The sequence below is a fragment of the Brienomyrus brachyistius genome, chromosome 23 (assembly GCF_023856365.1).
Source record: "Brienomyrus brachyistius isolate T26 chromosome 23, BBRACH_0.4, whole genome shotgun sequence".
In the NCBI taxonomy this organism is placed as follows: Eukaryota; Metazoa; Chordata; class Actinopteri; order Osteoglossiformes; family Mormyridae; genus Brienomyrus; species Brienomyrus brachyistius.
Genome location: NC_064555.1, coordinates 18,299,710 through 18,326,920, shown reverse-complemented (window position 1 = coordinate 18,326,920; position 27,211 = coordinate 18,299,710). Strand labels below are relative to the sequence as shown.

General features: G+C 44.7%; 3 protein-coding genes across 23 annotated transcripts in view; 1 reads left to right on the top strand and 2 right to left on the bottom strand.

Moving 5' to 3' along the window:
* The first annotated feature begins 1,320 nt into the window (after nucleotides 1-1,320).
* Nucleotides 1,321-13,898, top strand: epn1b (epsin 1b). 16 transcript variants are annotated; one of them, XR_007384956.1, is made up of 10 exons: nucleotides 1,321-1,445; nucleotides 1,583-1,697; nucleotides 3,151-3,245; nucleotides 3,395-3,553; nucleotides 4,308-4,436; nucleotides 7,615-7,735; nucleotides 8,101-8,219; nucleotides 9,342-10,293; nucleotides 10,633-11,427; nucleotides 11,830-13,898. XR_007384956.1 is itself a non-coding variant. In XM_048993086.1 (9 exons), the coding sequence occupies exons 3-9, from the start codon at nucleotides 3,177-3,179 to the stop codon at nucleotides 10,884-10,886; spliced, it is 1,803 nt and encodes a 600-aa protein (XP_048849043.1). In that variant the 5' UTR covers nucleotides 1,321-1,445; nucleotides 1,583-1,697; nucleotides 3,151-3,176; the 3' UTR covers nucleotides 10,887-13,898. The 16 variants fall into 16 exon arrangements, 2 of the variants coding, with proteins under 2 accessions (XP_048849043.1, XP_048849045.1); XR_007384953.1 differs by having other exon boundaries at nucleotides 11,616-13,898; XR_007384955.1 differs by having other exon boundaries at nucleotides 10,633-11,450; nucleotides 11,854-13,898.
* Nucleotides 13,899-14,679: 781 nt separating this feature from the next.
* On the bottom strand, nucleotides 14,680-20,997 carry LOC125718867 (mitochondrial import receptor subunit TOM40 homolog). Of its 5 annotated transcripts, XM_048993094.1 has the most exons (10): nucleotides 20,846-20,997; nucleotides 19,759-19,955; nucleotides 19,495-19,562; nucleotides 18,436-18,528; nucleotides 18,100-18,201; nucleotides 17,213-17,318; nucleotides 17,007-17,129; nucleotides 16,659-16,735; nucleotides 15,683-15,785; nucleotides 14,680-15,165 (listed from the first exon to the last, which is right to left on the bottom strand). In XM_048993094.1, exons 2-10 carry the CDS (start codon nucleotides 19,952-19,954, stop codon nucleotides 15,026-15,028), a joined length of 1,008 nt encoding a protein of 335 aa, XP_048849051.1. In that variant the 5' UTR covers nucleotide 19,955; nucleotides 20,846-20,997; the 3' UTR covers nucleotides 14,680-15,025. The 5 variants fall into 5 exon arrangements, 2 of the variants coding, with proteins under 2 accessions (XP_048849051.1, XP_048849052.1); XM_048993095.1 differs by lacking the exon at nucleotides 16,659-16,735; XR_007384959.1 differs by lacking the exons at nucleotides 14,680-15,165; nucleotides 16,659-16,735 and adding an exon at nucleotides 15,324-15,425 and having other exon boundaries at nucleotides 15,570-15,785.
* A 1,609-nt stretch (nucleotides 20,998-22,606) lies between these two features.
* Nucleotides 22,607-27,211, bottom strand: part of LOC125718856 (histone-lysine N-methyltransferase 2B-like) — a 31,437-nt gene continuing 26,832 nt past the window's right edge. For both annotated transcript variants that reach the window (XM_048993028.1, XM_048993029.1), the window contains exons 33-37: nucleotides 26,431-26,683; nucleotides 26,142-26,249; nucleotides 25,731-25,814; nucleotides 25,140-25,269; nucleotides 22,607-24,956 (exon numbers count right to left, since the gene is read on the bottom strand). In XM_048993028.1, the coding sequence (XP_048848985.1) occupies nucleotides 24,681-24,956; nucleotides 25,140-25,269; nucleotides 25,731-25,814; nucleotides 26,142-26,249; nucleotides 26,431-26,683 (851 nt within the window). In that variant the 3' untranslated portion in view covers nucleotides 22,607-24,680. The remainder of the gene's footprint in view (nucleotides 24,957-25,139; nucleotides 25,270-25,730; nucleotides 25,815-26,141; nucleotides 26,250-26,430; nucleotides 26,684-27,211) is intronic.

Below are 27,211 nucleotides of genomic sequence, written 5' to 3'. Positions count from 1 at the left end.
AAATTGCAATATGTTGCGTCACAGCTAAAAGAAACATTTCATATTTATTTGTACAAATGACAGAGGTATAGAATCTGGGAATACAGTCTGAAACGTCCGATTTTACCGGTGTTTAGAGCATAACAAGCCAGTGCAAGAATCTTGTGCTCTGGTTGACGTGAGCTGGAGGCTGACGTCTTTTATGACGCTGCACGCCTCTCTAAGGCCGTTAGTGGTGGATCGGCGAGGGGTAGCGGGCTCATAATGACCTGAGGTTTCTTTGGCGCCCCCTACAGGGCTCCTTCTGTTTTGTACTTGCTCAAGCAGCTCAAGACGTGATGCAGCTTTTGAGGATGGATTTTATAATATTTCTGCAGAAGATGATAGCATTCGGAACTTCCTAAAGACTGCTGAAGGGTCATGTGACCTTGAGTTTGTTGGTGATGGTGACTCCCAAGAATTGAACGATTTCAGAAACTGATAATTGGGCCAGAAGGAATGATGCAAGTATGATATCTAGCAAATTTATCTATCCAAGAAAACTTGGTTGGCATGAAGTACATTGGATATGGCGCCCTCTGTGGGCTGGTCTCACAGTGGGGAAATGCAGGGGGAGTGAATGTGTGAAAGGGTGCTCTTAAGGAATGTCAGGAGCAGACGTGCTGAGAGAACTTCAGAATGATAACACCTCTATAACAATTCCCCATATTCACATCACCAAAATAACACAACAGCAGTTTTAGTACTGTTTTATAAATGCTGTGCTGGTATAATTATTAAACAAGTAAGGACGAAAAAACCAAAGCACCAGGTTTGTTTTCAGACAGAAACGCAAAACTGAATTCCTACGCACAGGCAATAGACTGAACAGTCACAGAAAGAAAATGACAGATGCAAGATTGTAAGACTGTAGTTTGTAGTTCACACACAGTCCAAATGTCACTGATGTACGACATTGAGACAGAAAAATCACCAGACTCAAAAGCAACCAGCCAGCTACTACACCGGCTGACTAATCATCGGTGACACACTGGTGCAGGCAAGTCAGGAACCAGCCGGTGGCTGTGGAGCAAACACCGAATTCCTCACAGAGACCTGACTCAATTACTACATAAAACATGTGGTGTGCACTTGCTGTATTTACACTTCAAAGTGTTTTTCTGTATTAAATTCTATCTTGTTCCCAATTCTCAATATAAAAATTGCTCGATTTTTATTCACTAATTAGGAAGAATGCCAGATATTATCTGTGTGATAGCCAGCTTTGTCCGGGCGCTCCTCTGAGATGGTGTGTACCCTCTTGTTCTTCACCCTTTTCTGCGCGGAGTCAGTCCTGATTTCACCATGCCTGCCCTCGCCCGTCGCGCTTATTCTGTAAGATACAAAGCTGGTTTGCTTGTAGTCTTTCCGGCGTGAGCGGAAGGGGAAGGTTTAGTACCTCCAGCATCTCATTCACCCGTACATGGGTAAGCAAGAGAGTGTGGCTAAATGCACATTATTATATCTTATGTGATCGCCAAATGAAAGGTGAGATACAGAGGTATTTTTTTGCCATTTTCGCTGTTCGCTAACGCTGGGTGTCTCCCTGTGCTTTGCCCTGCAGAAAGGGGACAGCACGCCGGTGCTGAAACACCTAGTGAGACGGATAAAGCACCCGCCGGCATCTCACTGCTGGGGCCGTTTTGGTCGAAGATCTGATTATACCTGACAAGCTTGAGGTGGGGTAGCAGAGTCTGCGTGTTTATATATTACCATTTTTGCTGGGTTTTTACCGATTCAGCTGCGATGGTCATAATAAGGGGTAGGGGTCGTGGATTTGGACGATCGATAGTCGTATTATCAGTTAAATAACGGCACGCGTATCATTCCGCAGATATCCCCATGAATGCTGTTTCACGTAATTTGTAATTTGAACCCATTTAGGCCCTGCATACAATGACATAGTGCCGCGACCGTGATTGTAAATACGGATTCAATGCAGATTGCTTGCTATTCTCCGTATTGTCGTATTGTGTCATGTTGTGTAATTATGCTACGCAGTATATACGCATAACTGTGTGATACGTTGAATGTGGTCCAGCATCGATGATGATTATATTCTCTAGGTGCTCCATGCGAATAGTGCTGATGATTCTGCATATTATGCATGCGGTTTCAAAAATAATTTTAAAAACTGTATACGTTATCAGTTTTATGCAAGTAACATGTCCTAGCACTGTCATATTTATGAACATAATTTGGTTGACCACACTTTTGCAATCCCCGTCAAACAAATACAGCGAAGGAACAGCAGATGAATATTCTGACATACGCGTGTCCCTTATACTGCGGACAGAAGCTTCGTTTTATTTTGATCTGTGTATCGGTACGGGAAAATGTCCGAGAATGTCTGTGGAATTGCATTAAAATACTTAATGTTTATTTACTTCTGTTTGTTTCTAAATAGAAAGAAAAGTAACATTAGTTTGACCACAAATAGTTTATCTTTGAATTCGTTGAGTTCGGCCTGGACACGGTTCATCTCTCTACCGTATTTACAGATGCATTAGGATTTCTGCCTTTTCATCGTGCCTTGGCAACTGACCCCGAGACACCCTTTGACTTAGTGACTCCCGTCCTGCTTTGCATTTTGTTACCGTACCAAATTTGTTTACCCTTTTGATATACTGTAACTTGTTACTATTTGTCATTGCAGTTTCCTGCATTGAAAAATCTGGTCCTGAATCCTAACGACATTCTGGCATGCGACAGACTAGACTGGTTTGCGTATTCCATAAGAGAAAGACAGGACTCGTTTTGGTACTCAGAGACAGACAGGACTGGTTTGGATACTCTGTAAGAGACAGACAGGACTGGTTTGGGTACTTTGAGAGACAGACAGGACTGGTTTGGACACTTTGTTAGAGACAGATAGGATTGGTTTGGGTATTCCATAAGAGACAGACAGACAGAACAACACTGCTCCCAAAATCCATTTCTTTTAGGTCGAAGAATTTTTAATTGTACTTGGTATCTCTTAATAGAGCCTTCTTTATGATTCAACTGTCATTCAGATGTGTTATTTTACTGTGCTACTGTGAAAAAGTCATTAGAGATTGGATGTATTTTTCCATTATTGTACAAAACACAAATGAATCATGTGCTTTGATGTTGTTCTGGATAATTTTTCAGGATTCAGAGAAAGCCTAACTGTCACCATGTCGACTTCAATGCTACGCCGTCAGCTGAAGAACATCGTTCAGAACTTCTCTGAGGCAGAAATCAAGGTGAGAGGAGACTCTTCCCTTCAGAGTGATCGCCCTCCATTCTCACGTAGCCAATGCGCAGCTGTGTTAACAGAAGCAGCAAATAAACGTAGGTCACTGCTCTGCTCTGACCTGAGAACCCCCTCCCTCACCCGTTCCGTTGGGTTTAGGTTAGAGAAGCAACATCCAACGACCCATGGGGTCCGTCCAGCTCTCTGATGTGCGAGATCTCCGACCTCACCTACAACGTGGTGGCCCTGTCTGAGATCATGAACATGCTCTGGAAGAGACTCAGCGACCAGGGAAAGAACTGGAGGCACGTTTACAAGGTGAGTGCTGGCTGCTCACGGGGATACTGTCCTCCTGCTGCTGTTCACTTGCTGAATTCACAAGGTTCCTGTTATCGCTTCGGGAGAGACCCCTTTGTATTCTGCACATGTTAAATGTCATATGTTGTGACGACCGCGGGTAGACGGGCAGGCAGGAAGCGGGGAAGGACGAGGCAGGTAAGCAGGATTGCGGGATACAAGGGTTTATTAAGGAAGACAGGGCAGACGGAGACGAACATCACTGACAGACCTCGGGAAGCTGACTGGAACACGGACTGAAATACACAAGACAAGACTAAAAAAACAGGAAACAGGTGATCTCAAGCGGGGAAGCACACGTGGATGATCAGGGGGCGTGGCACACACGAGGACTCACATGACACACGTCTTGTCCTGTCTTGTGTTTTGCTTGCTCCCCTCGAGGGCCGGCTGTCCCCATGGGGTACAATGACAAAGAACTGAATATTGAATCTCTGCGCAAATTCTGTGTGGACGTAGATTCTTAGAACTTTCTTGAAAAGCTAAATACTTATTCTACATAATGCACATCATACATATCGAATGTGCATCAGTGTTTGTTATTCAGCTAACAAAGATGAAAACGTATAATGTAACAGGAAGCATTAAAGACTCACAAGATCACAGAAAAGTATCTGAAATATTTACTTAGTGCAGCAAAAGTACTACAGATGTGATCATATGAAAATGAGTTAAAGGGATGATTTATGGTGACGCGCCCCTCTCTCTGCTTCAGGCCCTGACTCTGTTGGAGTGTATGGTCAAGACTGGCTCGGACCGAGTGGCCCAGCAATGCCAGGAGAACATTTCTGTCATCCAGTACCTCACGGAGTTCCAGTACATTGACAAGGACAGCAAGGATCAGGTAGCTCGCCACACACTGATGTCCTACCAAACGGGATCATGGGCAGCAAACTACGCTGGACACGACTGAACTTCAGTAACAAACGTGAAACTTCGAACACAGAAATCCTGTATTTCACCTGTCTGCTGAGGTCATCCAGCACTGGATCCCCTCAGCAAGAAATGCTTCACTTCAATGGAAACAAAAGTATCTCAGTCTATACCGGACCGGACCAAAATACAACACCTGCTGTTGGATTGAATGAGACTTCAAAGTCCAAAACGGGGAAAATTTAAACCATTTAAACCATTAACTTTTCTTCGTAAAAAACACGGTACCCTTTTCCATCAGTGAAGGGGCCCTTAAATGACCATGTGTGCTTGGGGCTCAGCAGGCTAAGCCTGTGGTCAGGAGGTCATGGTTTGAGCCTGGCCTCGGCACATCTGCAGCTCCCGTAGCGAGGCCCCTAACCCCCAGTGTGCTCTCACCTACACTGCAAGTTTGGGGAGCTGTAAAGAGAATTTCCCCACAGGAGTCAATAATTATTAGCGCTAAAAACATACGGCAGCCAAACATATGAAAAGCAGTTGGTGCCGTAGGGCAGGTGGGAAGAGAGGCTGACGGCCTACTTAGCAGCTACAAGACAACAGGGGGTTACTGAATAAAAGGAACAAAGGGGGGGGGGGGGGGCACCAAACCAAGAGGACCACAAGGGGTCAAAATAACCAGAAAAGTGACATAATGGTCTTACGTTTACTCATCACACAAAGGAACTCAGAGATAATGGGGACCAGGTTAGATGGCAAGTAAAGAAATTACTTGCAAGGTAACGCAGGCATAGATGATGCGACGACTGACTGGGGAAATGAACAAAGGCAGGTACTTAAATACCCTGATAACGAGGACTAACAAAGGGCAGGTGTGAACAACTAATCAACAAGGCCACGGAACAACAAGTCACAGGTGATATAACTTACAATTAACACAATCGGGAAGCAGGGAACCTAACAAACACTAAGGTTTAACACCACAAGGGAAGACTAGGAACGTACGGCTAAGCAGAACAGAATAAAATCAGGCACATGGTACATCAAAAGTGGGGACAAAAACATAAGATACAATACCAAACACACAGGAAAAACTTGTATTTACCTTACAAATGAGGTCGGCCTTTGGCCAGCGGGATCCTAGTCCCAGTCCCACATGCTCAGCCTACTGAGCCATGCGGCAGTCCATGTAACAGGGAAAACACACTGGGGACTTAGGCACACTGGGGCTGAAGGGCGGGGGAGGATGGTGCAGACCGTGACACATGGTTATTACAGGGCCATTGCGATGAGCTTTCTTACCTTTCTGTGTGCTGTGTGCTTAGGCTCATTGGTGGGCACAGCTAACCGAAAAGTTAGCCTCAGTAACCGCTAATCCGCTAACTCCAAAGTTTAGTTTGATAACACTAAATCAATAAACCAGTGAAAACCTTAGCAGAAGCTAAAGATAACTGCTGAGCACTAACTTTTATTATATGAATTTATCTTCAGTTTGGTTTTTGCTTCTGAAACCCTTAAAAACATACACAGAGAGCTAACATTTTAACCTGTATAACACTTAAGTCCCTTCAGTTGAATTAGCGTGATTACCAGAGGGTATTTAAGACTTACTCTGTTGTGTATCATTGGGTTCTGTAGAGTCTCCAGGATAAATCTGCATTGAAATTTCCTTTCTATGATATTCTGTTTGTGAGATATAAGTGTTTTTAGCGGAGAAGCCCTATTTCATAACTGGCTCATGCTGACATTTTACTCTCAGTGAAGCCACTTGGGGACTACAAACATGGTGGTGTTTGGCTGGAACCAGGAACAAGGGCCTCAGCTATTTATTGGTTTATAGCTCTGCCAATCAAAATCCAGAAAATACAATAGGGGGCCTGTATCACAAAGTTAGATTTCTTGTTTTTCCGGATAACTTGTCGGATGTAAGGTAGTCTGGGTCAAATGTAAGTCAACGAAGATAAAGGGTACTTTAAATAATTTAAAGTTATCTGGCTAAGCAAGAAATATATCTTTGTAATGCAGGCCCTGGTTGTCCATTTAGTTCAGAGTACCCCTGTTTAAAATGACTTGTTTCTTTGTTCACTTAACCCAGACTACCTTAAATTCGACAACCAATCCCGTCTCATGTTTACACATAGTCAGCCAACTACGTGCCAGATACAGTATTGCAGACGTGTTAACAACAGATAGGAACAAATATAGATGATTTTAGGGTTTACAAACATTTTTGACCATTAAACTATGTTCAATTTACCAGCAAAAAAATGTTAGTGGATTTACAGTTATCAGCACTAAAAGTGGAAGCTAATTGGTCCTCTAACAGTTTTCAAAGTTAGTAAAAATGCTAATTCGCTAACAAAAAAAATTGTATCACTTATTAGCGTTTAGCAGATTGGCAGAACCCTGCCAACCACTGTTTAAGCTACATTCCAAAATGCATTTTGGTGACTCTGCATTGCCCTTCAATTTCAGAATGTATATCGGGAACTTTGCTTTTCCTCCTGGAATAGAAGTCAGAATGATGAACAAACGGATTAAAAATGTACAGGCGAAAATATGCCTAAAAAGCAGCTCATTAATTTAACTGTAAATGTTGCAGCCCAACAAAGTACATTTATTGCGCATGTGTCGTTGGCTGGTCTAGCAACGATGTGAAAGTTAACTGTGAATCGTCTCCCTGACTAACTCACAAGTGATAAATGGCAGCTCATATGCAGTGTGACCTCAGCAGGGAGTGTGTACATCTTTCCTCAGATCAGTCAAGATTAAAGACTCTGCAGCAGTACAGTTTAGTGTATATGAATATGCTGCTGTGTACTAACAATAACTTTGAGATGCGCAGTAAATAATATGCAGTGCATTAAAAATATCTGGATTACTTGTGTTTGAATCCAACTGCAGCCAGTATGTGAACAGTTTGAATGCTGTTCTCAACCTAAGACATGCTGTTTCTGATAAACCAAGTAACTTCAAATTGAGATCAGTCCATCAATTACTGGCTGCAGGTATGCGCAAATATGACTGTGATGGACTAGCATTGCACCCAGGGTCTGCCCTGTCATACAGGCTGTGCATCAACTCCATCCTAACTGGATAAGCATCAGTGAAACGAATCCAGTGGAATTCATGTGTGAGGCCGTCTTCTGCAGGGCGTGAATGTGAGGGAGAAAGCAAAGCAGTTACTCGTGCTACTGACAGACGCAGGCAAACTGCAGGAGGAGAGGAGCCATGCGCTGAAGACCAAAGAGAAGATGGCCAAGTCTACCAACAGTAAGAACTCCATGACGCCAATGCTCTGCTTGTGTGGGGAATGTGTTCTTCCAGTAGCTGGATTGACGCCTCTAGATTGCTTGTAGTTATGTGATTACATGCGAGGGAAGGCATGCCCTGTGATAGACTATACAGAATAGATGGACAGAGGGGAGGATATGGGGAGGGATAGAGGGATGGATAGAAGACAAGATGCCATTCTGAGACAGTGGCCAATATGGATGCCAGTTCAGCTAATGGCATGTTGTCAGACTGCAGGACGACAGCCCTGTACGGTACCACATTGGGGAGAGCATGGGGTCTGAGTCCTCCTGGGCATGCTCGGTGCTCATGAACGGTTAGTTCTTCATGTCCTCCTGCCCCAGCTTCTTCGGCCACCCCACCGCCGGCCCCTGTAGCTGGCCCTATCGACATGGACCGGGTTCTGGGTGGTGTGGCTGCTCTGCAGCTTGAAATGGCCAGAAAGAAGGAAATGGCTGCGCAGGTAAACCATCAGGAGATGCATTTCATGTCATATTAATCCATTAACCCTCTGGGGTCGAGTGCGTCGTCGGCCATGCAGCGTACTTTTCGCGTCTATTTCAATTTATATCTCGATGAAATCTTCATGTAGAATCATGAAAGAACCGCTGAGTAAATCTGGAATCTGTCTTCTTTTCAAAACGTCAGAAGTATTAAAGCATTTTAAAATTAGGTTAAATCGGTTAAGAAGTAAACCATGTCACCTTTCTTTGTCTTAGCTGCATCGGGGGCGTGTAGTGCCGCCCTCACCTGAAGATCGCGGTTCGCATTATAAATAGCCGCATTAGCGCGTCTTGAAATTGCATTTGCATGGTAATTTGATGAACAATGGAATGTCTATACTTTAATGTCAAATTACAACCTTCACATAAATCTGACATATTTACAAAGTACACTAAGGTCAAGATGAGTTTAATGCCAAAACAAATGTATAAGAAATAATTTATTTGCCATGAATTACGTTTGTGATATTGAGTGAAATGTGTGACCATGCCCCAGTCAGTGAAAGTGTGTTCCCTACCCCTAGACCCCAGAGGGTTAGTGACCATTTCGAAAAGGCAAGAAGATCACGAATGAACTTGTCAAACTGCTGCTGTCGTCTAGTGTCCACTGTTTGGCCATTCTATGACTTTCCCCATTTTCTCCCACTTCGGATTGCTTCATTTTATTCTAAAAATCATAATCAATGCATATCCATTTGGAATGGGGAAAAGTGCCACTGTAGGAGTCATCATAGCGAAATACCAAGTCATCCAGGCCAACCTGAGCCAAATGTGCATCCCCTGGGCCTGTTCGTCAGAGCCCCCTGGTTAGGGTTAGGGTTAGCTTCTGTTCTGTTCGTTCAAAAACAAGGGGAAGTTGCATCATGATATAATAATGACAGATGAAAACTATAAAATAGGGACTGAAACTTTGTATTGAGTAACTACCCTGGTACCCTACAGCAGTGTCATACCATTTGGGATTATCAGCATTACAAAGCTGCTTCTAGTTACAGAGAACATCTTCTAAGTCTGGTTAGAAGAACAACATGCCTACTCAGATTCTGTTTAACTGTTGGGAATGCCTTCTCATATTCCCTTAGTCTTCTGCAATAGAGAAGGGGACTGTGGATACCCAAGAAGGTGATGGGCCCTCCAAATCCCCTCCTGCAAGTAATGATCCTTGGGGCGGTGATGGGACCTCTACTGCCCCTCCTGCAAACAATGATCCTTGGGGAGGTGAAGAGACCTCCAAATCCCCTCCTGCAAGCAATGATCCTTGGGGAGCTAAAGAGACCTCCACTGCTGCTCCTGCAAGCAACGATCCTTGGGGAGGTAAAGAGACCTCCTCTACCGCTCCTGCAAGCAATGATCCTTGGGGAGGTAAAGAGACCTCCACTGCCCCACCTGCAAGCAATGATCCTTGGGGAGGTGAAGAGACCTCCTCTACCGCTCCTGCAAGCAATGATCCTTGGGGAGGTGAAGATACCTCCACTACCACTCCTGCAAGCAATGATCCTTGGGGAGGTAAAGAGACCTCCAGTGCTCCTTCTGCAAGCAGTGATCATTGGGGAGGTGAAGAGACCTCCAGTGCTCCTCCTGCAAGCAATGATCCATGGGGAGATAAAGAGACCTCCAGTGCTCCTCCTGCAAGCAATGATCCTTGGGGAGATAAAGAGACATCCAGTGCTCCTCCTGCAAGCAATGATCCTTGGGGAAATAAAGAGACCTCCAGTGTTCCTCCTGCAAGCAATGATCCTTGGGGAGATAAAGAGACCTCCAGTTCTCCTCCTGCAAGCAATGATCCTTGGGGAGATAAAGAGACCTCCAGTTCTCCTCCTGCAAGCAATGATCCTTGGGGAGATAAAGAGACCTCCAGTGCTCCTCCTGCAAGCAATGATCCTTGGGGAGATAAAGAGACCTCCAGTGCTCCTCCTGCAAGCAATGATCCTTGGGGAGGAAATGGTACATCCACTGCCCATCCTGCCGACTCAGATCCATGGAGAGGTGACAGTACCACAGGAGAAGCCTCTTCTGATCCTTGGGGCTCCAGTGGTGAGTGAGGCACAAAGAACCATGTTCAATGAATCCTTATCATTTGCAGAGTTAACACCTATGCAGATGAATTATAACGGTACCCTGGGATATAGAAACCTCATTTCAGTAGCTTACAAGCCACTGCGTGTGGATCCCTTATGGGGTCCATCTAAGGTTGCTGGGATAAGGTACTCAGATCCATGAAGGTAAGAAGGTAAATCATGGCCATTTCTTGGCTCTCAGTGAGTACATGAGTATCTGTGTTCTTGTGGAGGTCAGTGATCCCCTTGGTTTACTAATTAGTACTTCTTCAGTCTTTATGTAAGGTTTTCACCAATCTTTCCTGCTGTCTTGTAGGAGACTCAGATCACAGCAAAATCACTACAGATGGAGGGTGTGGTGGAACCAGCACAGAAAGTGGCCATACAGCTGCGCCCATTGCCGTATCACCACCTCTCCCAGTCAGTAAAACACCTGACTCATTCCTCGGTCCAGATGCAGTGGATCTGGACTCCCAGGTGTCTAGCAAACCGGCACAGCCCATCTCTACTCCTGTCTCCTTGTCCTCTGTACAAAACCCTACCGTAGAATCAAAGAATAAGGAAGGATAAAACAGAAACATCAAGTAAAATTAATCATACTTGTTACTAAGACAATGATTGTGACTGTGTTTTGATGTGAGCCATAATTCACCTAGTGACCATTTATATCTAAAACGTTAGTAGTCTCGCTTTAGCTTCATTTGTTTTTCTCTTTCCTTCTCTCCCATCCTTCCCCATCATTCACAACCATATTCTTACATTTTTTTCTTTGCTCTCAGGCTTAACTCTGATCATAAGCAGACAGAGTTTGACCAAAACAGCCTCCTTTTTTGCTTCATCTGGCTGCCGTCTTGCCAGAGGCTTTGCTTGGCCTCACTCAGTCACCCATCAGCCATGTATCTCCTGGGAAACCGTTACACTGGGGGAATTTCCCTGATAAAGGCCTTATCCGGTCCAGTAATGCAAACACTATCAACCCTAACAGCACAGTAATGGTGTTCTGCTAATGGCCAAATGGTGCTTGCCACTCTTTAGACTGCAAATCCCGAGGAAGACATTTCAAAGGGAAGGGAGACAGGAATGGCGGGTGGAAGGGAGACAGGAATGGCAGGTAGAAGGAGACAGGAATGGTGGGTGGAAGGGAGACAGGAATGGTGGGTGGAAGGGAGACAGGAATGGCGGGTAGAAGGAGACAGGAATGGTGGGTAGAAGGAGACAGGAATGGCGGGTAGAAGGAGACAGGAATGGCGGGTAGAAGGGAGACAGGAATGGCGGGTGGAAGGGAGACAGGAATGGCAGGTAGAAGGGAGACAGGAATGGTGGGTGGAAGGGAGACAGGAATGGTGGGTAGAAGGAGACAGGAATGGCGGGTAGAAGGAGACAGGAATGGCGGGTAGAAGGGAGACAGGAATGGCGGGTGGAAGGGAGACAGGAATGGCGGGTGGAAGGGAGACAGGAATGGCGGGTAGAAGGGAGACAGGAATGGCGGGTGGAAGGGAGACAGGAATGGCAGGTAGAAGGGAGACAGGAATGGCAGGTGGAAGGGAGACAGGAATGGTGGGTAGAAGGAGACAGGAATGGCGGGTAGAAGGAGACAGGAATGGCGGGTAGAAGGGAGACAGGAATGGCGGGTAGAAGGGAGACAGGAATGACAAGTGAGCCAACAGCCACAGGAGAAACAGCCTTTTTATGACCCAGCCTGCAAGCAGTTTATGTCATTTATGTGAAAGTATTTGGTTTTTCTTCTGAGTAGTTCTGTACTGGAAAAAGGAAATAGAAAGCAACTAAAGGTACACTCAGTATAATAAAGAAAAAGAGAGACATTGTACTATTTAGTAAAATATTAAGGAGTCACAAAATGCACAAGACGCTACAGCCTGAGAGAGAAGAGTGAGGCAGGGTCTCACAAGATCTACTAGCTTTATTACCTTATAGAAATACACCATTTCCATTACTAAGTAACAAGTGATACTTTTGGTTAACAGCTGCCACTTTCTGCCATCTCAGTTGTGTTCTGTCATTGGGGAAAAAGTCACCCAGCTAATGATGTGAATCCCTGGTGGGTCGGGTTCTAGGCAGGTGGTTTGAGTTAATTTTTCAAGATGTGTAAGGTTAGTTGAGTTAGTTGCTTTGGCTGATACATGCTTAGACAGGACAAGTTGGGCAAAGAGAGCAGAAAATTCAAAGAGTGTAGAGACAAACACGTAAACCATACTCTGTCATTTTGCTGAACAGGATCACTAAAGGCTCGGTCTAAATGTATTTGTTGATTTAAACAGCGTTTTAGGCACACTATTTGAGAATCAGTAACATTTTGAATAAATTATAACCAAATTATTGTTTGAAATAATCACTTAAAATAGTCATTTTGGAGTTTCAGTCACTGCAATAGTCCTAAAAACAGACCCTGCTTTAAATTTGCCTGGATGCTTCTCTCCCTCCACCATCACCCAGTCAAACTGCAGACATTCCTTTTAATGAACCTTATGCAGGTAAATAAATGTAGGTTTATTTGAACTATATATTTAAATATTTATTGATGTAATTAAATGTTGAATTATTTTTTAATATTAAAGAGTTGGGTGTATATATTTAAATTATTTTAAGCTATGAATGAAAACGTCATTTGTATGTAAATGAACATTGGGCCCAAGTGTGTCTATTTCCTGCTAATGTCACTAATGATCTGCGATCTGAAAGCTGTATGTCCAGAGTTGTCATATTTTCTTGTTCTGTTCATACACTGGAATGCAAATGAAGCAGCCAGAATTCCAGCTGGAACTGCGCAGTGGGCTAGTCTCTCTTAAAAATGCTCGTCTCTGCGACTTATGCTGACGCGATATTCTCTTTTTAACCTGCAATGTAGAGAACAACAGAAAGACAACTGTTACATACACTGAGTTGGAAATAACAGCAGAGAAGTTGTGTTATTTTAAACTTTATTGGTATGATTGATGGTAAGCAATATGTTTCGAGCTCTCCTGGTGTGTAGCTTATGTGCTTTTGAGATTCGTTATTGTGATTAGTTATGAAAGTCACCAAATCCAAGTTTCAGAGTGATTTTGCATTTAATGCTGTTAGGGGCCGATAACCATGTTTGACTAAGATTTCTATAAAGATGCATCTAAAAATTGCCCTCCTGATCTTTTTCATTACAGCAGCTCAGGATTAATGCGTTACAGTCAATTGCAACAGCTAAATCTGAAGGAACATGATACATGTTAAAAATGAACATTGTCTTTCGGTGTCAACATTAGTACTAAATCCAGATTGGAATTTATCAAGGACTTTTTTTTTAGTTAAAATACGACTGTAACTGGAGAATGCTTGCTGGCAGAGAGTGGTTTGGGGTGGGTGTACACTGCTAGCAATGGTCAATATCCTAGAAGCAGTGAAATGCTTCACTGAAAAATTGTGTTTAACTAGATGGGCATTTTGGTTGCCTTAAGAATAAAATGCGTATACTAGTACAGTGCAAAACAAAACTCTGAGACAGTCACTCTGTTGTTATACCTTACGACCAAAGCAATGGTCTGGTTTCCTTATTGTACTGAATATACAATAAATACATCCACCCTATCATCCAGCAGTCTGTCCATTATTCATCTTCCATGCTGCTCACATAGGACAGTGTTGGGGTAACCAGGTAACCTCTCCCTGGAAGACAGGGCACAAGGCAGAGGAACAGCCCGCGTGGAACGAAAGCCCATCACAGGGCAAGGGGCACGGGCCAGAGGAACAGCCTACCCTCATGGAAAAACAATGCCAGACACAACAACTAAGTAAAACACTTCTGCTCCTACAAAGCTTAGGAGAATGCAGTGATTGGTAATTGGCAGGCCCTCTCCTGCAACTGCCTGCCTGCTTGCTTGCAGAATCCTGGAAATAAGAGCCCATCTTTTGCGGGATGACTAAACAGCTGCTCAAGGGCCTTTTAAAATCCTTTCAAGGTCTCACCTGATTGGTACACGGAGTGACAAGCAAATGCAGTCATAGTCTAGTCAAGGGACCACCTGTGCAGGCCTCTCACAGTGGTAGACCATCAAATAAATCCTACGGCATCTTCTGGAGGAGAATCCAGATCAGTTGGATGCTTTTAAGCAAGCAGTGGACCTCTGACATAAAACGGTCCTGTCAGTGAAAAGTAACTGGACGGGCTTTTTAGTCCAGGAAAAGCCAGTGAGGAACCAGGGCCGGCGGCCAGCCATGACACAGCCGCCCGCAGAAGGTGCACTCTCACTGCCAATAATGATCCAAGACACTGCTCTCACTTTGCACTGCTCGCAACAGATAAGTCTTCCCTGTTATATTCATATACATAATTGACCTGTAGATTTTTGGTATTGTGTTTACATTCTTTTATTTTTATTGCCTTTCATTACCATCTGTGCATCCTTAAGATCACTTTATTGATCATGAACCTCATTTTATTAGAAAATTTCCTTTTGTAACATTCATACACGTGACATACCGATTCACACTTTATACATACGAACGGCTAAAAGAATTTCAAAAGCAAAATAACTATCATTCTACCCAATTACCAGCTTTAGCCAATACTGGCTTCTCCTTTCTCTCTCGTGCAGTACAGTAGAGAAGCAGCTGTTACGGCTGTGTGGTTACGGGGGGTGCTGTGCCCCCCGGTGTTCAAAGGCCGCCGCTCGCCTGCCTGACTGCCCGACGAAGCCGTGGGTGCTGCTGCCTGCCCTTCACCCGATGGTGATGCCAAAGCCGCACTGGAACTTGTTCTTGCGGTGGTTGAGGAACGCCCCCAGCGCCAGCGAGAGTGGCAGGGGAAGCAGCTTCTTCTCCAGCGTAGCTCCCACCACCCAGTTACTGTCGATCGAGCCTGAAGACAAAAGAACCACTGATGGTGATCCAGCCGGTTAAGGGTATCTGCAGACTGGGAGCCGAGGGTGCCTTCTGGCTGGGGAGGCCAATGTCAGAGAAGCAAAATACACACAGACAGAGAGATTGACACAGACCGAGAGACAGACACAGGCACAGAGATTGACACAGACCGAGAGACAGACACAGGCACAGAGATTGACACAGACCGAGAGACAGACACAGGCACAGAGATTGACACAGACCGAGAGACAGACACAGGCACAGAGATTGACACAGACCGAGAGACAGACACAGGCACAGAGATTGACACAGACCGAGAGACAGACACAGGCACAGAGATTGACACAGACCGAGAGACACACACAGGCACAGAGATTGACACAGACCGACAGACACACACAGGCACAGAGATTGACACAGACCGACAGACACACACAGGCACACAGATTGACATAGACAGACAGGCACAGGCAGGCACTCATTATAGCACCCTAAACATTTCTGGTCTGTCGGACCTTTGAAGAGCAGGTTGGTTTTGGGCACATCTAGCTGGTAGCCAAAGGAAACGCTGGTATCCTGCATGCGCGTGCTGGCCTCCAACTCCACCCCCACCTGCAACTGCGACACCAAGACAGGGACAAGTTCAGCTGAAGGACAAGCCAATTTAAGGCAAAAGCAAAGACGTCTGCGTCTTGAGTGTGAATGAGAGAGTGAGCTATTTAAGAGTTAGCAGGTACAGTCAGCATATATACATCATATATGTAAATACATAATGGAAATGGAGGGAGCAATAAGAGGGAGCAATAAGAGGGAGCAATGCGGGGCGCGTGCATGGCGTGTTCTGAAAAGACAGGCGGCTTTAAAAGGACCGCAGAGCCATTACTGCCAAGGGGAACTCAAAATGACATCGTGCTCATAAAAATGACATTTTTATCCCATCTATTTTAACACATATGCTGTTAAATGTACATGTTAGGTTTTTAAATCTTAATAAGCTGGTTACTTCATTTAGAAATAAATGCCATTTTTGTGCATGGTTTAAAAAAGGAGTTATTTTGCAGTTTCGGGACTGTAAATTAAGCACATTTAATTTTCCCCTTTTTACAATGTTCCAAATTTGGAGAATACTTTTCTAATCCTATCAATCTATTAAGCTGAGAAACGTACAGAACATTATATATAAAATGCTAAAAAGCTTAGTCAAAAATGAAATACGCTTGTCCAGCCCCTTTCATTTGCAACTATAACTGTGTTAATTGTTCTATAACGTCAGCATGTGACACTGAGATGCGCTGCGTGAGGCATTTTAAGCAGAGAGACAAACTTAAAGCCAGACAGATGCGTCATTTTTCTGTCAAGTTTCCTCACAAGGGACTTATGAGCTTTCGTTCCACGTGGAGCTCATTTCAGAGCGATGGCACTCGCTGATCGGCTAGTGCTGCCTAGTGCTGAGGTGTCAAGCTGCATGTCGCACGTCTTGCAGCACACTACCTGCTCATTGGCCCTGTGGTAATATGACGCATGGGCCCCCGCACCCCCAACAGTTACAGTGGCGATGTAATTAGTGCCTGAAACAGAGAGCACAGCCTGGTTACTGCACATGCATCAAGAACCACATCTGCTATTCCAGATTTTAAATGAACAGACACACTAAATGATGCAGCTTAAAAGATACAGACACACAAAGCACTAGTCTGCACAAGCACCAAAAGATGGTTTTAGAAAAGTGTGGTTACTGATAGCTTATTGTGCAATAACATAAGAGCAAACTGTTTATGTGGCGTTAGAGGCAATTATTCTCTACTGCTTATGTGGCATTAGAACCAATTATTCTCTCACCTGTGTACCTGCCAGCCAGGGACAACACGGCACCCTGTTCTCCAGGTCTGCAGTGGTACACAAGCTCCCCCCCCAGCGCTAGCGAGGCGGTAACAGACTGCAGGTAATGCGCCACCACAATACCTAAAATAGAGAGAGCAGGGCATTCGGCATGGTGCAGACACGCAGCACCTGCAGGCTCCCTGACGCTGAAATCGGGACACTACCGGAGCCGAGAAGCAGGTCCGGGTTGCCGAGGGTGACGGCGGTGGTGAAGTCGGCGCCGCGGTACTCAGCATCACACTGCCAGTTCACGAACTTCTGCTGCTGCGTCTAACGAGGCGACAAAGCCTGAGAACTGCTGCCGGTGCATTTCAGAGACAAGCCGCCCATTCACGAGCGAACACGGGCACAGCGAGAAGACAGTCTATGTGCATCACTCAGAATATCCATCATTCAAGGCGGAAAAACTAATTCACATGAAGATTTCACATATATAACAAATAAACCTCATAGGTAAACGTTCCCGATCAGCACTTTTAATAAATCAATAAAATATTCCCAAATTCCTTATCTGCACAACTTTGCTCATCTGTGCAGCTAATATTGAAGGAGTAGATAGATTTGTTGATACTTTAAACAAAATTCCATTTTCGCCTCATATTCATACACAGCGCCAGTCAAACGTCTGGACACATCCACCCATAGAAAGGTTTATTTGTACTATTCTCTACATTTTAGAACAAGCCTCCTAACCCTAATTGTTCCAGGGACTGACTGACCCTACATTCTCCTCTATGCCAGTTTCATGAGGTCACCTTCTGAGATGCTTTTCCAGCTGTCCTGAAGGAGGTCCCACATATGTGCTGAGCTTTCAATGGCTGATCTTCCTTTACTCTCAATCTCCCCCAAAACCATTTCTACTGTGTTTAGGTCAGGTGACCAGGTCAAGTGATGTCACGATATCACTCTCCTTTGTAGGTGGCTTAGCGTGTCCAAACTTTTGACCGGCACAGTATATAGTTCTTAATTTTAAATGTGAATCACTGCTTTGGTGATGCGCGGTTAGTATGTGGAAGTAGCTGGCCGCATAGCTTGTGCCCCACCCTCGTACCTGGAAAGCCATTTTGGAACGCACTCTCTCCGTGAGCTGGTGGATGACCTGGGCATTGAGACTGCCGCTGTTGTCCATATCCCCCACCATTACCGGAAAGGACTGTGGAGGCGTGCATTACATCATAAATACTACTGACAGAAACCAACATGTCTTGAAACTAAACTTTCAACCCGTGGATATTGTGGATTCGACATGCACTGGCAGGACGATGCGTTATAACTACAAATTGTAATAGTACAGAGTGGCTAATGTCAGACTACGTGTAAATGTGCAAACAGCTAATTTGTGGAAATCCGTCTGACGTGCAAATCATCAGCAAATGGCAGCCGGCACCTCAGCTGGTCCTGACTGCTTGCAGCCGACGTAGGTGGCCCCGAACCTGTAGCTGGAGTCACCCAGGGTGCTGAGAGACAGCGTGTGATTGACCTGCCGGCCAGAGAGGGGAAGGGCAGTCTACATGACATACACGGGAAATACACGGGAAATACACCAGCTGGGGCCATTTCTACATATGAAACCTAAACTGAATTATGGCCTTTTAACACAAAGAAAAATGATGTCCAGTGTTAATATGATAATTAATGGGATAATTAAGAAGCCCCAAGGTTTCTTTCTTCCATGAAGTTTTTTCTTGCTACTGAGAGACCTCTGGCTTGCTCACTGGGGGCTCAGGGCAGGGATAATGTAAAGCATTTGAGATAACGTATTGTGAAAATGCACTTTACAAATAAGCCTGAATTGAACTGAAGATGGTTGAGCATAAAGTAGCAGGCAAAAGGAATTTAACACCTTAGAAAAGTGATGCAAGTACATGAAAATAAGTTCTGTTCTCCTGCACAGGGGTGGTTCCATCCTTCCACCGCCCAGCCCAGGCACCAAGACAATGTTAATTTACTAATCACTCTGTAAATTTACTTTTAATACGCTGCTGCATTCAGTCAACTGTTGTATCCAATGTCTAAGTCACCGTATTGAATGTGAAATAACAGATCCAAAAATTTCACGGCTGATTCCAGCACAGCATGCATACAGCTTTACAAAAGGCCTGCCTCGCTATAAAAAGCCGGCCTGCTTCCAGACTGTTCCAGTAGTGGAACTAGCAGAGATGCCGCTTTTTCCTACATGTAGAATTCATATTACTCATCCTATTGATCGTCATTAATTTCTCACATGGGACAGTGTGTGGCTCGGTGTGTTAGCTATTTTGTGAGATTGATTGGGAGGTTGCTGCTTTAAACCCCACGGTGAGCAGAGTGATCTCTCTGTTGGGCCCCTGAGTGGGGCCCCTACGCCCCAATAACTCTGGGGATTGTCTAACCCTGCTTCCTCAAAAAGGAGGCTTCTTTGGATAAAAGTCTCTGCTGTAGTGATAAGCATAACATGGTTACTGACCTGGAAATGATTGCTCAGACCCTTGTTGACCACCAATCTTACTCCTTCTGTTTCCATAGGGAAGATCTCTAAAACAAGGCATTAAGCATGAAAGGTTATCATTAACTCATTAAGCGTTAGCACTGGCTAACATGCCCCCTAGTGATGTGACTATATATTACAACTGCCAAAGTAAACAGCAGATTATAAACAGCAATAAAAGTTTCAACCTTTCCTCATTTGACACCAGATCAATCAAAACTCGCCGAAACGCCACTGTCCCACCTTTGCATTTGCGGTGACACTCCTCAAAAGTGCCGGGGTTGGGCAGGGGACTCTCCACTTCAGCCACCTGATCACCCACATTCGGGGGGGTCAGCAGGGATGAGACAGGGGGCATGGTGAAGCCTGGGGGCACGGAGATCTGCCCCGGTTCCCTCGGAGCTGGGGGTGACGAGCTGGCAGCAAGCACGCTGCCCATGCTGGGCGAGAGCAGACAAAGTTCTCTCTGAGGGGGGGGTGGCGGGGGCGCACAGATCCTGCTACAATGACTGATTTAACAATATCATAACCTTACCGCCAAGGATTATTTCTTGAGTAAAACAGCATAAAATTATACCTGTCTGTACTAACCAAGCAGGTAGGTATGGAAAAAAATCTTAAATGCAGAAATGACAAAACTGAGTGAATAAAAAAAATAACCCTAACGCCTTATAAACAGAGCTGGAAACGTGTACCTCAGGATACGCTTATCCAAATCAATTTTTTGGTTAGACATTAAAATATTAACCACTCAATTCAGGAGGAAAATAAAACAACAGCTAGTACCATATAGCGGCGTACAAAGCTTTTAAATGTCTTCGACTGGTAGCTAACATTTCATGAAAGATGGGGAATGGGGAAAAATTAGGCTTTGGCCTACTAACCTAACTGTACAGGCATGTCGTGATTTATGATGCGATAACGTGAATATTTCCATCCCTTACGACTGACAAATGCGTATGACTGTGCCCCTAAACTGGGCTTATCTCTTCGAATGACACGCACTTCACCACAGAAACGATTTTTACAATGGATGGAAAATACCCTAGTTACATCATATATTCACCTGACATGACTTGACCCCTTATAATAACTTGGCTCTGAACAGCACCCGCACGCCCAGGAACATTAAGGCAGCGGCAACAGCGTAACTGCGGAGAACAGCAGGCTTGAATACGTCATTGATTTTCAAAGAATACATTCGCTATTGAGACGCCCGTCGTACACCGCCAACATTTATAATCCTAACAGATTAACTGTACATTTCAGGGACAGTGTTGCCTATTTAGCGTGTGGCTTTCATTCAAACCATCGTGCCGCAGATACTCACGCTTCTGCTTAGAGGACGGAGCCGCAACGCCGGACGCACGGAAAGGAAACTGCGTACTGCGTGCTGATGCTAAGGCCCGCCTACTCTGCCCAAAAACTCATTGGCGATTGGTGTAAAAACTTGTCAGTCTTCAGTCAATCTTCAATCGCCACCTCAATTTCTGCGAGAATAAGAGACGTCGGGAGGTAGGTTTAACGGTTTAGCCCACGCTTCAGCACAAAATAACTCCGCTCAGAACAAAAAATGTCGTTCTTCAATGACACTGGGCGCCGGGTGTTGCCCTACCTTATGCGAATTGTTTACATGGATGGATGGATGAAACTTCAACCGGTGGCTTCCCATTGGACAGGGGGTGTGGCATCTGAGAGGTTTGGTTGTGACGGTAAATTTCGGATGAAGGTCACTGATTGTCTTGGCTATTCGACAGTAGTGCCCCAGACTGGCCGTACGTACAACCTAAGCGCTAGAAAATTCTGGGCTTTTAATATAATTACGCAAAAACCGATTCTGTGTACTCGCTACAAAAAAGGGAAATCACTTATAAATTATTAAATGGTTTTAGTAGAGAAATCTTCATGGGGGTGAAGTCCTTACATTTAGTAGATTTGCTATGATAAGTAAGCTTAAAGTCATGATTATTTGAAGACATATGCTTAGATGCCAATGTAATGACTCAGAAGACGGATGCATTGTTAGCTGTTCCAGCTAGATTTCCTAGACAAGGGGTGTGTGGTTTTATCTGGGCTAGCTCGTATTTTATTTTAAACATCCCGATAGTGTAATGTGACGCCGTGGATTTTCTCTCAACAAAACCACTCATTAATCATCTGCGAACCTACAAACCTCGTCATTTAAAACATTCCTGAAAGAATAAACACCGAAAACGCTCCACAATTCATGAAATTAAACCATTTACGAATTATAACGATGTTTTTCGTTCAAAGCACACAAGAGATTGCCAGATATAGTTCACTAGTTTCACTGTTACGGTTATACATACTGTACCTATGGAATAGTACAACTATAAAACTTATATTTTATTGAATTCTGACTGCACTGCTGAAAACATCGAATTCTATATTGTGAACTGCTTATAATCAGCTATGAAACAATTTGAAGACTACCATGTAAAGGACTTCAACCGAATATGATCAATTAGCTATTAAGGCACTTTATTGGCTAATAATTTAATAATCACCAAAGTTATAAAGTGGAAGATTATTTTTAAGTGCAAATATGCATTGATTTCATTTTAAGGTCGGCTTATATGTAGAAACTGATCAACCAATTAAATGGGTTAATGCGGCCCTTTTCAGATGTTATATTATATCGTTATAACATGGTGCCTGTCGGGTTCTACCAGGTTTTCCGGAATTCCCGTCAGCCTCCATTCTGACAATGTCCCGATACATACTGGACTAGAAATATTAGCATGGATTGGATGAACCCACTGCGGTTCTGTGGGCTTGTGGCTACATTGTGACCTCATACGCCACCATGCCGCCCACAGATACAGTATGAACATACACACGCAAATATGTACCACAGCATGTGCACTTAGTGTTCTGTAGAGGGCAGTGCAGAGTAGGTTTTTTTTTTCTCGAAAAAACTGAATGTAAATGTTGCATTGTGTTTGCCATGTGACATTATACAGTTTTTTTTGTTCATTACGAAATCAATAATCGTAAAGTATTAAAAACCCAAAGTTTAAGAATAATCAACAGCAAAAGACCCATTTTACATGAATCATTCTTACAAAACTTTCTTCAAACCACATCTTTATTAAGCATAGAACATCATAAATAAAAAAGTGCATAGAAAAATTTAACAGGTTTAGAAATTTTGTATACAACTATATACAGACAAAGTTTCTTTATACAAGGTGACTAAACCTAGTTTCACTTAAGACTTTGTATTAAAATAAGTCTTCACTGGTGCACAAGTTTACCGACAGTACTAAGATTTCCCCAGAATGCAAGATACACTGATTACGCATCCTCACTGCACTGAGATCAGTCGAGACAGATCAAGGAGACTTTTGCAGCTATCTCCTACTGAGGTAGAGTCCCTGCAGCAGATCGAGAGAACCCCAGCGGTTGGAACGGCTCAGAACAGGCGCATATACCGGCTGGGAAGCAGGAGAAAGCCGCCCGAGGTTGGCTCTTCCCTACCTGCAAGCTCATTGTGGTAGTTGTGCGTTCAACAAGAGAAAGGAAACCAGAACCTATCGCAGCAGAAAATGTCTGAAGAAAAAAAAAAAAAAGACCTATGTGCTAAATTACATTAATAACTCACCAAGAAACACACTAGTTGTAAAATTTCTAAAAGGTGAATTACACAATGTCGTATTATGTATGAGTTAAAGAAAACGTGGGAATTACCAGGTATAGCTATACAGACCTAAAGTGGAAAATGTGAGGTGGTCGCTTCCCCCGATTTTCCCACTGCTTAAGGGTATAACATACCACCCCGCCCCGACGCCAGTGCCGAGCCCAGAGGGGGCGAAATTCTCAATCTCATTGGTTTTTCAAATACTTGATTTTAAACGCAAGGTACAGCCAGGCTATAAAATACAAACAAGCAGTTTAAAACCTAAAATGTAATTTGCTTCTGGACAGTGAATTCAGTATTGAGCAGCTCCATGCTACAGCTTAATGCTGGACCCTCATCGAGCCCTAGAGGGACGGAAGGGGCTGTGGGGAGTTGGGGCCAGGGTCAGTTGGACCCCTTCTCGGGGGGGGGGGGGGGGGGGACCTGGCCACCTGGTCCATCCATATCCATCCCTGCATTCGCTAGAGATTCAAGGTCAGTGCTTTCCTTACATAAGGTGCTTTTTAAAACTTACTTCTCTGACAATTTCTTTATTTTTACTACTTTGATTAGGTAATCCTGAGCTCTTCCAGAAAAAAATGCTGCACAATGTACATTTTTACAATGGCATTAGGCGTTTGAAATAATTCGACTTCGATAATGATGCCGGAGCCAGTAAAACGATACCATGGAGAGAACGCATGGCTGAAAGGGAAGAGCCACAAAGCAGGCCTGTCACAGCTCAGTAAGCCAGCAATCATCCTCACCTTTCATTCCTCTGAATGAAATCTAGTCCCACTAAATCTCACACATCACAAGGGTAAACTGGGGGTGGTGGGGGAGACTTAACTGCCTACAGACTTAAAAATACGAGTATTAAGCACTGCAAAGAAGTGGTGGCAAGCTATTATATATTTAAATTACACAATCCTAGAAGCCTGAAATATCCTAGTAACAACAGGATTTTAAGTATGTCCTGAAGCTAATGACTGATCCCTTGCACCCCTGACAAATGTCTAATAAAAATTGAAATGGTGGGATAACATTATTGTGGAGGCCCAAGCATGGTGGAAGTCAAGCAATATGCTTTGTTCCCAGTCTAATGTTAATAGCTAGTGCTATTTGGGTATTTAACAAGATATATCAGCAAAGACCTAAGAGAACAGTCTCTCGTGCAAAAAAAATAAATTATACTTCTGCTGTTGGCTGATTTTTTTGCAGATGGACTTTGAGTTGATCTCCAAAAGAAAGAGCAGACAGAATGGAAGATGAGAAACGGCAGGTTAAAAGTTACATGCCACAGAGTCCTGATTACAGGGGCCGCAATGCAGGGGGTGTATGTGTGCCTGGTCAAGCCGCCCGCACCCTGGACGTGGAGAGATTCTCCCCACTGTGAAGTCTAAACAGCTCAGGGGCTCTCATTCTGATTCTCAAACATCCATGGTGTCGCCCTTTTCTGCATATAGTCTTCTTTCTCCACCCTGTCCTCTCGTCTCAGTGTAAAACCATTCAGCCCGTCTGGGGACTAGTTAAGGAAATGCCTGCATCGCTTTGCACCGCAGTTGCAACGCAACTTGTTACTCGCATCCTCAAAGGGGAACTTGTAGTCGTAAGTGAGCTCCTCGCCGCGATAGATCTTGCGCAGCGCAAAGATCACGATGTGCTTCTGGCCCTCCACGTTGATGACACGCGAGTAGCAGTTGGGCTCGCAGGAGTGGTTGATGAAGCGTGCCGCGTTGCCGTGCATGGTGGCGTCCACCACCTCGAAGTCATCCATGCGGAACATGTAACAGCCAATGCCCTGAAGACACCAGAACGGTTTATAGGGTTACAAGCCAAAATAAAGCTTTTGTGTAGGCGTTTTTTTTTGTTTTTTTTAATTACCACCACGTACTAATAAATAGACATTTAACATTAATTCAAAGACAGTCACGCCCAATGAAAAAGCTGCAGCTGTCCTGGGCTTCAGCCAATCACGGCTCACCTTGCTCTCATAGTACTTCTCGCGCTTGTCTGTCAGCACTGCGCGTATGACAGTGCCGGAATACTCAATGACCATTTCTCCTGCATCAATGTTCCTCTTGCAGAACAAGCCTCTACCATGAATAGCAGATCTGATGGAGGGGGGGGGGGGGAAACACATTACACAAAGCAAGACACAACCGGCTATTTTTATGCTTCACTCTGGCCAGGCTGTGCGCTCAGGGGAGTCGCCATTATAGTGAGCCTGTCTGCTTATCAAAGACCCTAACAAGGAACTTCTATAAAAGGCATGGAAAAACGAAGATGCTTATATCCAGAATGATACACTCAAGACAGCTGGGTCACCTACTACCCCAGGAGCATCTGGGGGTAGTTAAAGGTCTTGCCGAAGGGCTCAGCTTGTCACGCCTTGTGTACAACACAAAGCATCAACCACAATACTGTAGTCAGGAAACATCTGAGGGTGTGACAGGCGATTTCCAGTCTGCACTCGTGCTCTTTAAAGCATGCTCCAAGGCACTCTTAGGAGTTCACAGGCACTGGTTGTCGATGTCGCGTATTAGAACTGCAAGCTAAAAGTCAGTGTGTGCACCTGTACACCCCAACAGCCTCCTTGGATGTCCTCTCCAAGTGCCGGAAACGCATGGCCATGGGCAGCTCCAGGCTGGTGGCGCGCCTGCACAAGCAGAGAGAGCAACATCCTGTCATGCTAGTGCAACTAATACCTACAATAATTGGCATGGCAGACAGACAGACACACATGGACAGAGACAGAGACACACACAGACACAGAGAGAGACTGAATGAATGAATGTTATCTTAAGGTGCCTTTCAGGACACTCGAGGTTTCCTCACACAAAAATTCAGACGACACAATAACTCCAACAGAATCCAAAAACACCCCATTCTGTATGTCTGCCCAAAGTGAGGAAGCCAGTCGCAGGCACTGAGAATAACGAGCTGCGATGGCAGATGTCGCCTTGGATGAAGATGCTAAAACAACCTGGTGGACTTGAGCAGGACGTCATCCTCTTCCTCATCGTAGGGCCCTGGGTCCGGCAGCTGCCGGTGTTGGGAGGCCAGGAAGTTGAACATATCAAAAGTTGACTTTCTATAAGCAGAAAGCAAAAAAGGTGGAACCCATTCATACTCTTGATAATAAAAATCAATCTTGTAATAAATCTTTGCATAACGATTTGTGAACTGTATGTCTGGCTGCTAAACCGTTCCCAAAGGATACACCAAAATACCCGCCGAAGATGGCATCCCGAGGGCACAGCCCAGTGGCTTACCGCAGGTAGACCTCGGAGCGGGCGCAGCCTGTAGGGTTAATGGGAAGCTCCTCCTCCTGGGTCTCCTGCTTGTGGAAGCGGAAGTTGTGCTTTCGGCAGCGGGAGGCGCCCTGGAGTTGCTCCAGCAGGAAGATGACGGCGTCGTGCACGACCCCGAGCATGCGTGCCCCATTCCTGCCCATGAAGGAGAGCTGCGGGAGCAGGCAGCCTGCACGGGCCTCCAGCACGCCCTCAATCACAGCCTTCCACGCCACTGCGGACACAGAGGCACATGTATTCACGGCCAGTAGCTATCAATTCACAAGAGCCCCCCCCTTAGAACAGGCAGTGCATCAAGAGCCGCAGGTTCAAAGTCTGAGAAGACAATAGTGGAAAAAACTGAAGTGAGACCAAAACTAAACTACAGTCAGTCTACATCATGAAAGGAGCAGAGGCAGGAACCGTATGAAGGTTAGAGTTCGTGGCCAGAGACCATCCTGCAGAAAAGTCACACTCAAGCTTGTATGTCAGAGCAGATGACTATCGGACTAAAACACAATGAAAAGTCAGCTTGTCTTACTGCTACATTCAGACAACAGGGTCAGAATTTGGCAAAAACAGCCATGAATCTATGGATCTAACCTGCCTTGTGTCAACAGTTCAGGTGAGCAATGAGGCCTGCAATGCTGGGGGAATGATTTCTTGATTCACAATTAACCGTGCAAACTCCATATGCAGAGAGAGGAGGCAGGATTCCAGCCGGAAAAAAACGCTGCGAACTGAGCCACGGAGATCAGGTACG

What these genes read in the sequence shown, in the direction of transcription:
- epn1b (XM_048993086.1), top strand. Translation starts at nt 3,177, where the DNA reads ATGTCGACTTCAATGCTACGCCGTCAGCTGAAGAACATCGTTCAGAAC. An exon ending in ACAAGGACAGCAAGGATCAG is followed by an intron (nt 4,437 to 7,614) that starts GTAGCTCGCCAC and finishes CGTCTTCTGCAG; the next exon opens with GGCGTGAATGTGAGGGAGAA. An exon ending in TGATCCTTGGGGCTCCAGTG is followed by an intron (nt 10,294 to 10,632) that starts GTGAGTGAGGCA and finishes GCTGTCTTGTAG; the next exon opens with GAGACTCAGATCACAGCAAA.
- LOC125718867 (XM_048993094.1), bottom strand. Translation starts at nt 19,954, where the DNA reads ATGGGCAGCGTGCTTGCTGCCAGCTCGTCACCCCCAGCTCCGAGGGAA. An exon ending in GTCTGAGCAATCATTTCCAG is followed by an intron (nt 18,529 to 19,494) that starts GTCAGTAACCAT and finishes TCTGGCCGGCAG; the next exon opens with GTCAATCACACGCTGTCTCT. An exon ending in ACCACAGGGCCAATGAGCAG is followed by an intron (nt 15,786 to 16,658) that starts GTAGTGTGCTGC and finishes TTGGTGTCGCAG; the next exon opens with TTGCAGGTGGGGGTGGAGTT.